Source organism: Rhinichthys klamathensis, unplaced genomic scaffold, assembly GCF_029890125.1.
Source record: "Rhinichthys klamathensis goyatoka isolate OS25496 unplaced genomic scaffold, OSU_Roscu_1.1 h1tg000111l_1, whole genome shotgun sequence".
Classification (NCBI taxonomy): Eukaryota; Metazoa; Chordata; class Actinopteri; order Cypriniformes; family Leuciscidae; genus Rhinichthys; species Rhinichthys klamathensis.
Window position 1 is genome coordinate 12,603,538 of NW_026606649.1, and position 12,701 is coordinate 12,616,238.

Consider the following 12,701-nt stretch of genomic DNA (forward strand, 5'->3'; position numbering starts at 1 on the left):
TGTTTTAAAGCTTAGAAGCTTGGCTTTACAGTGAATATATGGAATATGACCATCACTTAACAAGTGCTTTTAAATTTGCTGACATATCAGAAGTGATCTATTTTCATAACATGAAAAAATAACTGTTTTACATGAAAATAAGATCTGTAAAATCATCAAACACAACAGATAGACTTGTGTCATAAGTCATTGAAAAGGTCTCAACTAGCAGAAAACAAGCATATTTGTTTCAGTAATGTAAAAATGACATTAGCTATGTAAAAATAACTGCTTACATGAAAATGAGATCTGTAAGATCATCGAACATAACAGATAGACTTGGTATAGTTTGGTACCTTTTCAATGATTTATGACAAGTATTTGTATGAAAAAGCGCCGCCGACACACGTGTAAACCGTATACTCATGATGCTTTTGCGGCGTGTTGTTGTTTGTAACTTCGCAATACATAAGTAAACCATAGTAGATCACATATCTTTATTTAGAGCAGGTGGCCTCGAACGAGCCCAATCACAACATAAGTCAATGCGTAGATCACAGTGACATGACATGCTGTTTGGCTAAAGCTGTAAGACTTTAGGATGAATCGATGAATGCGATCATGACGCATTGTGTTTTCCAACGTCATTTGAAAGTTCAACCAATGGAAACTGGATCTCCGGTGTGATGGGTTGGTTTAGTGTGTAGGGACGATGTGTAGAGACCAATCGGACACTTTTGTACAGCTGGAGCAAGCTTGGATTGGTTTGATCGCTCAGATTGACAGGTCTTGATGTATCATGTGCCATAGAATAGGAACGCACACCAATCTGTTACCTTGGAAGTGAAAATAGCCAGACACACATGCCGGTGCCCTCGCTCCCAAAAATCTCCTTTCTCTCTCTCATTATCTAGCACAGTTCTATCATTATTAGAAGATTAATTAGGTAGAGTGAAATAATTTGATACAAGCATTTTGTCAGAGCAATGTCAAAACCTGCTATGTAAAAATAAATAAAGCAGTAAAATAAAGCAGTTATTGTTTCAATTGTTTTTTTTACCCATGTAACCTTGTATTCTAATAAATAAGGTTATGATAACAAATATTTTGAAATTCTCGATTCAACAACAAAATCTACTAGCCTAACTAATAAAGTTTAATAATTAAAGACAAGCAAACAGTCAGAATAAAATAAGAACAAATAAACACATTACAAGCAATAGCACCAATAAATACAATAGAACAGTGATACAAATGAAATAAACAGTGCTTTAAGTTTTTCAGGTAGGTCTATCAGTAGTGTTCAGGTACAGAAATTGAAATAATCAAATGTAAGAAAGCACTGCATCATTCTGTATAAATTAAATATAGATGAATCCTTTATTAAAGTTATTCAGTCAATAGCAATAAGTAATTTTTCTCTTTTTCTTTTGTTCTTTGATTAACATTAATGACACAGACAGCAGCAGGAATATTAGGCTGCTGTCACAGATCTAATGCATGGATCCAATATACTGACACATACATTTTCTTTATCAGTTGTTTACATTCACTTAAGACATAACCGACAGGAATATTGCCAAGACACGCATTTTGACATAATTTTCAACAATTCAGTGTTTGTGCGCTAAAAGAATACTGAACTGAATTCTGTGACTTGTAACCTCTTGAACTTTAATGGTTTAAAATCGTGCAAATGATAAAATTTCGTGACGAAGCAGCGTTGACTGATCAACCATTTAGTCAACTGTCCTGAGTGTCTTTCACACTGTCATCACAGTCCTGTGTGCATACGTGGTTGAGGTTAGTTGCAGGTCAAGCTTAATCAGTCAATTTGAGGTGTTAGTTACAGAGCAAATAGCCTCTGTGACTAGTCGATTACTACGGCATGTCCTTAGAGAAAACACAACGTACCTCACGCACACCTGTCCTATGGTCAGGTGCTGATTTACCCTCAAATGTCAGCAGGTGTATCAGGCGGAACACAATCACCACAATCCCACAGTTCCACCCACCATCTGCTGCTACACTGAAGGTGAGATTTGGCACCTCCGGGAGTGCAGTGTGTCTAAAGGTAATGACTCTGCCGTGCCTCTTATTGTATGCTTCAGCATGCATAGTGTCATATAACCGTTCAGAAAGACGAGATGGCACAAGAATGCCGTTCCTCCTTGTTAAAGGCCTCCACTGTTAACCCCTTGTTTATGAAGAAAAAAAACTACATTGTGCATCTGTCCAGTATGTTCTTAGGGGCCGTTCACACAGAAAGCATTTTTTTTTCATTCTACTGCGCTACTTTTCGACTGATTTTCAATGTAAACACGCGATAGATGGACATCTTTAACTGTTGCGCTCATGTCTTGCGTATTTTGCAGCAGCTCGCGCATGACACAGCATTCTAAAAACGTGGCACTCAAGTTAAAAGAAGTTCGACTAAAAACGTGTCTTGAGACCATGCAGTTTTTATCCATTCCACTACCCGCGTCTTGCGTTTTTTCAAAGCAAAAACACATTCTGTGTAAACCAGACGCTAGTCTGTAATTCTGTTGGAACTTTATTTGTGCTTTGAGTAAATTTCATTTTTGGGTGAACGTTCAATCTCATGTAGTTCTCATGTACTACCAAGCTCCAAAAAGAACATCATAGTGTTCACCAAGTGTCTCATACGCAATATTTTGAGTCTTTTGAAGTCACATGATAGTTTTTTGTTAGGTAAATTACTAAAACTTAATTAAAAATTAATCTAAAAATATTTTAAAAAACTTAAATAAAAATGACAAAAAGCACATAGTAAAATTACTAAAATGAAAACTGAAAACATACAAATAAAAGCTAATTATAAAAATAGTATAGTAATGTAAATTATCCTAAAATAACACAGCTGTGATGTAACTTTAAAGGACATTCATGCTGATAACAATTTGCAGCAACAAATTGACCAGAATGCATTCATTATAAATGAGAATTGGCGATTTGAAGGCAACATGAGTGACAGAGTGCTGATATTCATTTCACAGAGGTTAGTCAATCATAACAGAGGTCATTTACAAACAGGAGCTTAAAGATACAGAAGCAAAAACTTCTAGTTTAGCCTTCAGTCTCCTGACTCTAAAAAAGTAACAAAGGATGGAAAATGATTATGTAAACTATTACGACGGTTTCTTTTGCAAGCCTTGAGTAACATTATAAGAGTATAATGCTACAAAAGATCCAAATATGGCCCCTTTTACACATGCAGTGAGTGAATGAAGGGTCAGAGGTCAGGTGTTGTGGTCCATTTGGACGTGTGAGAGCAGCGGAGGAGTTGCAGCGCGTCACATGACCCCCCGCATCCTGTTTTCACTGCTGCATGGCAACGGAGGCCACACACTCTCTGCGGCTCTGCTCTGCTCTGCTTACTGACACCGAGATACTGAATTATTTTAGTGCTTACTGTATTTCCTTGGTGTGAAATTTCATGCAAGAAGTTCTTTAAATATTCTTTGTATAACCAGTCAGTTTAAAAACCTGCAATAATTATGTTCACTTGCCAAAGCCTGGGTGTTACCAAGACTGGCCATCTCAAGTCTCACCCTTTATTACTCACCGGTGTCAAAGAACTACAAACAACTCTCATGTTAGCTTGTCTTTAAAGTTTGATGAAATGACAAAAGCTTTATAGATTAGTGCGGCAGCTCTGTTGGGATTCAGATTTTTTTCCACTCCATTATTGAACCGTGTCTTGGGTTTAACCCCTCGTCCCCTTTGTTACAGTGATTCAGTGCTGCTTTCCTCTGCAGTAATACAGTCAGATCAGGTGAACAGCGGTGACTTTGGGATGTTCTACTCTCGGAATAACCAAAAGCCTGCATCCCTTTTCTTAAAGGCATAGTTCGCACCCAGAGAAAGAAAAAGAAAACTCTGTCATTATTTACACCACCATCATGTTACTCCAAACCCTTATGACTTTCTTTCTATCATGAAACAAGGAGAGGTTTGTTGCATATTTACACTGTTCTTTTCCATACAATTAAATATCTGTTTGTGCATGTATAAGATCTGCAAAGTTACAAAACTCATAGTCTCCCACAAAAGGGATTTATTCTAACAGAGATCATTGTTCCATACCTGCCTAAAACTCCTCGATCAAAGTCCCGATATTACTTCTGCAAACATTTATGCCACAATTTGAAACATTAGCATAATGCCCATCCAAAGGCATACCCAAAGAAAGGCAGACGCTTCAGTGAATTCCATTGTTGTCTCCATGTCGAGGAGACGCTATTTGTTTCAATGCAAAAGCAAAACCCCTTTGTTTGGCCTTCCAAAAATGGATGAACTTAGGAGTCATGGGTAAGATTTATTCATAATGCTGTTCCTGATCAGTACAACCTAAAAATTTGCTTGTGTACAGTGCATTTTACGGAGGACAGCTTCCTGAACCTAGGAGAGTACAATGCCAGTACAAAGACTACCTTTGAAAAAATGGGGCAGTTCCCACTTTGCTCATATATTTTTGTTTGCAATTGCTTTAGAAGCCTTGGAAGCTAAACTCAAGATATTGGTAAGGGTTGCAACTTGTTACATTTCCAACACACGCTTGAGGTGTTTGGCCAATCACAACCCACAGGGTCAGCTAGACAATCAGAACATTTTAGACAGACTAGGAATAGAGGTGCTGCAATAATGTAAAGTATGTAAAAAATAATGTGTGCCCAGGAGCTGTCAAACTTCGTAAAGAACAAGAAGTACTTTAAAAGTAGTATCTCACAAATAATAATAAAAGACAATAATAATAAATAAATAGCTAAATGAAAAATATACCATTTTGTGTTTCACAGAAAAAGAAAGGGTAGTAAAAAAATGTACTGTCAATCCTTTAAAATAATTTGAATAACAGAAAGAAAAAACGAGGCTTTCAAAGCCTTCCTTTTGGCCTTCTAGTGTCGATCTGTTTCCAAAGGCCAGGCTTTGAAGTGTGACGTCTGTTTTGGCTGATGAACGCGTGGGGTTTTACTGGGCCTGAATCTGCCTCTCTCCACAGCAGCAGCTCCAGGCAGTCCTATAGAGCCAATGTATGCTCAAAAGAGCCATTTTCATCTTTCACTAGAAAATATATTTCCTCTGTTTTTCACAAGGTACACATACACATTTCCACCACATCTATTGGTCCACAGGAAGCCCTTAAAAAAACCCAAAGTATCATGAAGATAGTCATGCTGTTTAACAGAGCTATTGAGATTTTTAATCTTGTTTTGCTTTTTTAAAGCAAGTTGTAACTGACAGCGATGACTCCATTGCATAATGAATTGTGATTGATATTCTGTGTATATACTACCATTTAAAAGTTTGTGGAAATTTTTTTTTTTTTTTTTTTTTTTTTTTTTTTTTTTGATGGAAAAAATCTTGCTGACCACAAAATTGTGAAATAGTGTATTTGAATTTTGTGGTTGGTGTTTTCTTCTTGCATTTATTGCTGCCTCCGGTTCCTTTTGGAAAATCTGTTTATCACATAAAGTACTTTGGTCGGAATAAAATCTACATGGCAATTTCATGTTTCTTTCTCTTTTTCTCCAGTGACAAAGACAGGAAGTTGTTCAGTGCTAAGTGCAACTGATATCTTCCTATTTTTATCTAAAATTTTGACTGTACAATTGAACTTTTGTATAAGTTCGTCGGGCCATTTTTGAGCGTCGGTCGTTGGCTCTAGACCAGGGGTCTCCAACCTTTTTTCATTTGAGAGCTACTTTTTAAAAATGAAAGTGGCCGAGAGCTACTCATGTAATACAATACTTAAATCTCTGAAATAATGTCTCATAACTTGCATATTAACAACTATCTAAACTATTTTATACCTAAAAGGGTTTTTGTATGCCTATGTCACCCTTAAATGTCAGAGAAAAGAACAGAATCAGAGATTATTTTTTTTATAGAAAATTGTACTTTGCATATTATATTGTAAAAACACATAATTATAGTTGATTTTATAGTTCATCATGACTAGATATGAAATGGCATGATAATTTAATTTCATTAGTGACCAAAATGATCACGGTAATCACAGAATCCTGTTCAAAAAGTACTAATACTACACAATGAAATCAATTCACTAAGTTGTATGTCGAAAACCAGCAAATAACAAATAAATCCGCATCAATATGCACTTTTTGTTTACATAAACATTAAAATAATAACATTAAAAATTATGGCTAGATTTTAAAGGAGTGTCTTGCAACATGTTATCTAGCCTACTGTACAAGTATGTACAAGTTCAAATAAAGTTTTGACAAAAAATGTTTTATAAAAATATAAACCTCACATATTTCAGCCTTTAAATCATTTTTATAAAAAGAATGAGCCAAAAAAGATAAATTACTGACTTTTACAATGCACATTAGCTTATCTTTTATTATTAAGAGTAAAATTCGATCTGATTTTCCCGTGGCGTCTGTCGTTGCTATGCAACCATGCACTGCGCTCTCCACAATGACAAAGAAGTTTTAGTAGCTAATAGATTTCCACCACCGAAAAACACTTGCTGTAGCTCTGCTACAAGATTTATTTACGGAGAAGAGAAAAACACCCGTAGTGTTTGGGTGCACCCCCATCCTTCATGTTGACTGAGCTTTCAATGTTGTTATGGAAAGGGTGAAGCTGATTGGTTGACCTGCGGTACGTTTGCGGCATACTGAATAGTTGCATTTTTTTCATCTCGCTGCACCTGGAAAAAAATAGCGCGTCGCTTTAATTATGAGCGCGCTTGCCTCGCACCTACATTTGAAATAACGAACTTGAGGACGCAAAAGACTCGATATGTGAACGGCTCCTTGACGAGCAACCTCCAATCAGGCCACGAGCTAACGTTACTGGTAGCTCGCGAGCGACGTTTGGACCCCTGAACTAGAGTAAGTCAGAGTTCACCTAAACTTATCTAAACTCATGTATAATGAACAGAAGATATTGTCATTTTTAAATATAAATATATAAATATATGCTATATAAATGCAACAGGTGTGATTGAAAAAGAATATCAACAGAATACAATTACATTTCAGACGCAGCTCACTACTGAGTTGTGCTATTTTTAGACCAGGCCTGCGGGCGACTCATGTGGTCCCTGGGGGCGACCTGGTGCCCGCGGGCACCGTGTTGGTGACCCCTGCTCTAGACGGACACCGTCAAGTTTTTTGGGACGATTCAACATGTAGAATCGGCGTCAGGCCGTCAGTGAGAGAGAACTCTGACTCGTTCGCTAAACTGAACAGCTAATCAGTGCACGAGAATAAGATCAATGCGCGTTAAGGTAGGGACACACCAAACCGACGCCAAAGAACTAGCTCTGATGAAAGCCGACTGTGTTGTCGCCTCCCGTTGCTTGCATCGGGGGGAAAAAGCTGTGCTTGAGCGCACCGAAAGGACGACAGGTGATTGTCAGCTAGCACGCGTTCTGTGCCTGCGTGTAAAGGAGATAACTGTCTATTTAAGCAGCTGTATTCGTCCAATCACGCTGATCACGTTCTTTATTCCACTCCCCTCATGTTATTATGAAAATATTCGCGCAGTGGAATGCTCAGGTGAGATGACGTAAGAACAGCCTTCTGTCTGTGCCGTCATGACTTCTGTGCTTGCTTTCGTCATTTTTGATCTTATTCTCGTGCACTGATTAGCTGTTCAGTTTAGCGAACGAGTCAGAGTTCTCTCTCACTGACGGCCTGACGCCGATTCTACATGTTGAATCGTCCCAAAAAACTTGACGGCGTCCGTCTAGAGCCAACGACCGCCATACAAAAGTTCAATTGTACAGTCAACATTTGAGATAAAAATAGGAAGATATCAGTGGACATCTGCTCATGATAGACTTTTTCATAATATGCTGCTAAACACACTGGATTGACACTTCAGGGCCTCATTTATGTGCTCTTCACATTTTACAGTGAGTGTGCTGCATGGTGGGCTGACTAAACAAATAACATACCTGAGTGCACACATCATATCCACGTGTGCCTGCAGACTTTCCTATAGTAACAGAGAATGTTGTTTTTGAAAGGAATGTAGGTGACCGTTTATTGAGGAACCGTTTGCAGGAACAATGCTGCCTTTGTGATTTTGGTGTGAAATAGTGGGTCAGGAGGATGAAGCATGGGAATGTGATTTATCTGTGTGTGTGTGTGAGTGTGTTTACTTGGCTACAATTTGGGGGGGAAATTGTCCCCAGAAGTTAACTAAATCTTTCAAAACTTCTCTATGGGACTGCCAAAGGTAAAAATTATTTATAAAGTAAGTAAAGTGTACACTGTACGCTGTCGCTCAAAAGTCAAGATTTTATTTATGTTTTGAAAGAAACTAAAACAGCATTTAATTGGTCAAAAGGGACATCAAACACATTTATACATTTACAAAAGATTTTCAAATAAATGCTGTTCTTTTGAACTTTCTGTTCTTCAAAGAATCCTGAAAAGAGTTACAACACTTTATATAAAGCAGCACAACTGTTTTGTCAACATTGATAATAGTAAGACATGTTTCTTGAGAAGCCAAAGCAGCATATTAGAATGAATTTTGAAGAATCATGTGACACTGAAGACTGGAGAAATGGTGTAATATATTTTTTTTAATGCAGCCTTGGGGAGCATAAGAGACTTTAAAAAAATAATAAATATCAACACCAAACTTTTGAATGATTGTGTATATTATATATCAATATCCATTTATAAGATATGAGTATGAATATATATATATATATATATATATTATAAAAAATATGAAGTTAGTCTGTATTAATTAGAACTAGCTTTACATTAAAACAATATAAAATCCTCACCATAGTCAAAAGACAAAAGTGCATTTTGTGTTTCAGACTCCTGGATGTTGGAGTGACGAGACCGAAGAGAAAAAGAGCACACACCAGCGCTCAGCATCCTGGGGCAGCTCTGACCATCTTAAAGAGGTACACACACACACACATGTACTTACACCAGTAGTGCAAAACACACTCCCTTTTTTTAACAGTGAAATACTATGTGTGTCTTGCACACGCAGCTGTGTAGTTTTTCCCCTTGGGTTTGAAGAACAAGAAAGTGCAATCACACTAACGGCTATTAACAGAGCTCTCACTGTCCTGAAACTGATGAGCATTGCACTTCTGCATTTGCGATGATCTCATCCTGTGTGGCCAGCGAAGTAGCCAGGTGGTGGAAATAAAACCCCCGTTACACAGCTCTATACAAGACTGCAAGTCACGACGAACCATCCGTCTCCTCCTGCACCCGCTGCTATATATAATTTCCTGTGTGGCTTCAGACTTCCGGCACTGCGCGTCGTGTTATTGCTAGCGCTAGCCGCAGCAAAGTCAGCCTTATCATGGGCGCTCAGCCCCTCCCTGACTATTCAGGGAACAGTGAGATAAGACTATCTCCCCCTTTAACAATCAACTTCCCCTCTCTGCAACAACCATTATCCCACTCCTGCCAATTGATGGCTTTCCCATCACCTCCAAGCTTTTGGAACAATACGCGCGTGTGGGTTTTAGAGAAAGTAATATGTGCAAAGTCATGTCGTGTGTCCTTTCGCACTGAAGTCACATTTTTATCAATTAGACATTGTGTTGATGGAAAGCCCTAATCGTTGATGTGCACAAACCGGTCTAATTTACAAAGGCCTTATAGTCCTCTCTTGCATGATCAACGTGCAGGTGCAAAAGTAATTCATTTCCTGTGCAAACCCTCAAACTAGTGTCTGCTCAGAATTGTTATTATTAGTATTAGTTTTTGCTAGGAAAAAGAACTGATGACACTGGGCTTAACCCTCAGAAAATGAGCCGCTTTATTCGCAGTTCATTTTCTATGGGCTTTGCCATTTTTTTTTAACCCTGTTACCAGAAGTTATGAGCTGTCAAATATGGTTTAAAACTTTCAACCTAAACTTTTTATAGCTATAAACATTACAAAAATAATTTTGATATGTCACAATGGGTAATAGAGCTGCTAATTTAGCCTAATTTAAGCTGTCACACAAAATAGGCTAACCACCAAATGTTGGTTTGTAATTATTAATCAACTTATATTTCCCATAAATTAAAGACAGATATTTGTTTGATCGTTTTCTTACAATTCCTTCGGTGACAGGGTTGAATGATTGAGCTTGATTAACGCAGTCAAAACTACAACTTGCATAAACATTTAGAAATAGAATAAGAACATTTACTTCCTGTCATGCAGTAGAAAACATCCAAATAATGCTATCTTGTGGTTGTCACAATTCTGAGGAATGTAGGAGTTGCATTTTTTTGTAATCAAGGGGAAACACTTGGTAACACTTTACCATGTGGTTCATTAGTTAACATTAGTTAATGTATGAACTAACAAAGAGAAATACATTTTTTACAGTATTTATTCATCTTTGACAACATTAGTTAATACAAATACAGCTGTTCATTGTTTGTTCATGTTAGTTCACAGTGCATCAACTAATGTTAACAAATTCAACGTATTAGTAAATGTTGAAATTAATATTAACTAAGATTAATAAATGCTGAAGAGTTATTGTTCATTCTTAGTTCATGTTAGCTAAGGTAGTTAACTAATGCACTTTATTGTAAAGAGTTATGCATTAAACATATTTAATAGGTATCACAACAACAAAAAAAGCATGAGATTTGTACATCTAATACTTACATTTTTGAGACACCAAAGTAACCACTTTGTGGTATTTTCAGCCTTGTCTTTTCTTTCTTTTCTAAATTCTTATGTGAATCTGTCGTTTTGGCTGCTTGCACACAATTCCTGCTGTATTTCCAGCCACAGGATTGTGTCCATATTCATATTCATGAACACACAAGTAATAGAGGCTTCTTAGGAGTTCATCACAGCGAGCTCATTCTGCAAGGCCTGAATAATCTCACTGTTTCCCATTTGGGAGATTTTCCAAGAAAAGGCTGTTTAGGCCTTCTTTCCTTCCCTGCATATGGAAAGTTCATGTCGTCATTATCCACATTTTTATCCAGGTTCATGTCAAGTGCTTTCACTTAGTGGCTTATAACCCCTTACACCTCTTAAGTGGATTTAGGTTGTGTATATTGACATACTTTGCAGGGGCTTTATAAGAGAGCACATTCAGGATTTCCCCTTGTTACAACTGAACACATACTGTGTAATTTCAGGTGATGCAATGCCCAGCACCTCTAGAAACCATTTTTCACTGTAATTTTCAAACAGCGTTTTTGCTGCCTTTTTGAATTAAATGAAGTACATGTCATTTGCATTAAATGTTCATGTCTTTTCTAGATTGGCATCTCTAATGTAGAACAAACAGAGGTGGATGGAAATGCTGCCTCTTTTTGAGGTGTGGTATCGGCTGTAGTTTAAAGTCAGCACAAAACGGAAGTTACGATAGTTTTTTCTGTGACGTATATCCTCGTGAAACGTGAAAAATGTAGGGCGGGACTTGTGTCCATTGGGAATTGTTTAAATTGTTGTGGTTTGCTATGGCTGTGATCTCATGTGATTGACAGGTGGTCCCGCCCTCAAGCCGGTAAACACGTCATTAGAGAAGAGAATGTTGTTGCAAGAGGGAGGGGAAGTTAATTTGATTTAAAGATTAAAAGAGCACATGAATAATAATTTTAAAAAAGATATGCGCGGATAAATAATTAATAATATGTACTGCAATATTTCATAAATAGAATTGTCAATTTTGATTTCATGGTGACTTTAATATTCTGTAACATTATCAAGACAAACATCCATGTACAGAAAGCCAATTGTATTTTCAGTAGGAACGCACAAGTCTAGACTTGTTCAGTTGTCGCAGGACATATAGACAACAAAAGCTGTAATTTACTGCAGATAAATCTCAAAAGTAAACTATTGAGTGATCACGCCAGTTTGAGAAGGTGGAGCGGGTCACATTGAGACCTGGGCCATGAGGGTTAAATATCAATTTCCAATTTTTGTTGTAGATTCATTATTTACAATATTTACGTTTGATTAATTTAGTAGACACTTCTGTCTAAAGTAACAAATGAGTAATTTAACAAGCAATAGACTTTAAGGAGGCAATAACACAAGATGTGCTATCGCTACAAAATTTCAGACATTGTTCAGAATAGTATCAGCTAGAACAAGGAGGGATTTAGAAATGGTAAAAGCATAGAATATGTAGGATGCAGTTAAGGTTTCACAAAAGAGATGGGTTTTCAGTTGGATCTTGAATATTGTCTACAATATCATTCATTTGTTGTTGTTCTTCCTACTACGGGTAGCAATTCTTAATAGACCAGGAAAGACATTTGCCTTTTGTGTGTGTGTGTGTGTGTGTGTGTTGGTAAAGGATTTAAAGGGCGAGCCTTGTCAGATTGCTGCCTGTTTTGTATTGACCTCTTGTGGCCATGCTGAGTTACAGCAAGCACTTTAATTTAAGGGATTTTATCGTAGCCATAGCCTTATGGGCAGCACTCTCACATTTTGCAAAGCTGCGCCTCAGGCGGCCAGAGTTCGAGTCCCAGCTTTTATTTATTTTTTTATTTACCAGCCTTGTAGATGATACAATAACTTTGTTGTCTCCTCTGTCCTTATAATTTCTTTATTTTTCTGTGACTTTCAGATTGCTAAACTCAGGCTCCAGCTGCAGCGCAGTAAACAGGGCGGAGGCCGGCAGTGTAAAGACAGTAAAGAGCGTCTTTCCCCCCTCCACTACTGTACCAGCACCACCACCATCAGCACAGCCAGCCAAGCTCCGGTCCGCAC

The 12,701-nt window shown here is 37.5% G+C and overlaps 1 protein-coding gene across 1 annotated transcript in view; it reads left to right on the forward strand.

Annotated features, from left to right (window-relative positions):
• Window positions 1-12,701, forward strand: part of glcci1a (glucocorticoid induced 1a) — a 34,906-nt gene that overhangs the window by 17,709 nt on the left and 4,496 nt on the right. The window contains exons 3-4 of the mRNA XM_056254519.1: window positions 8,816-8,905; window positions 12,559-12,693. Coding sequence (XP_056110494.1) covers window positions 8,816-8,905; window positions 12,559-12,693 — 225 coding nt within the window. The remainder of the gene's footprint in view (window positions 1-8,815; window positions 8,906-12,558; window positions 12,694-12,701) is intronic.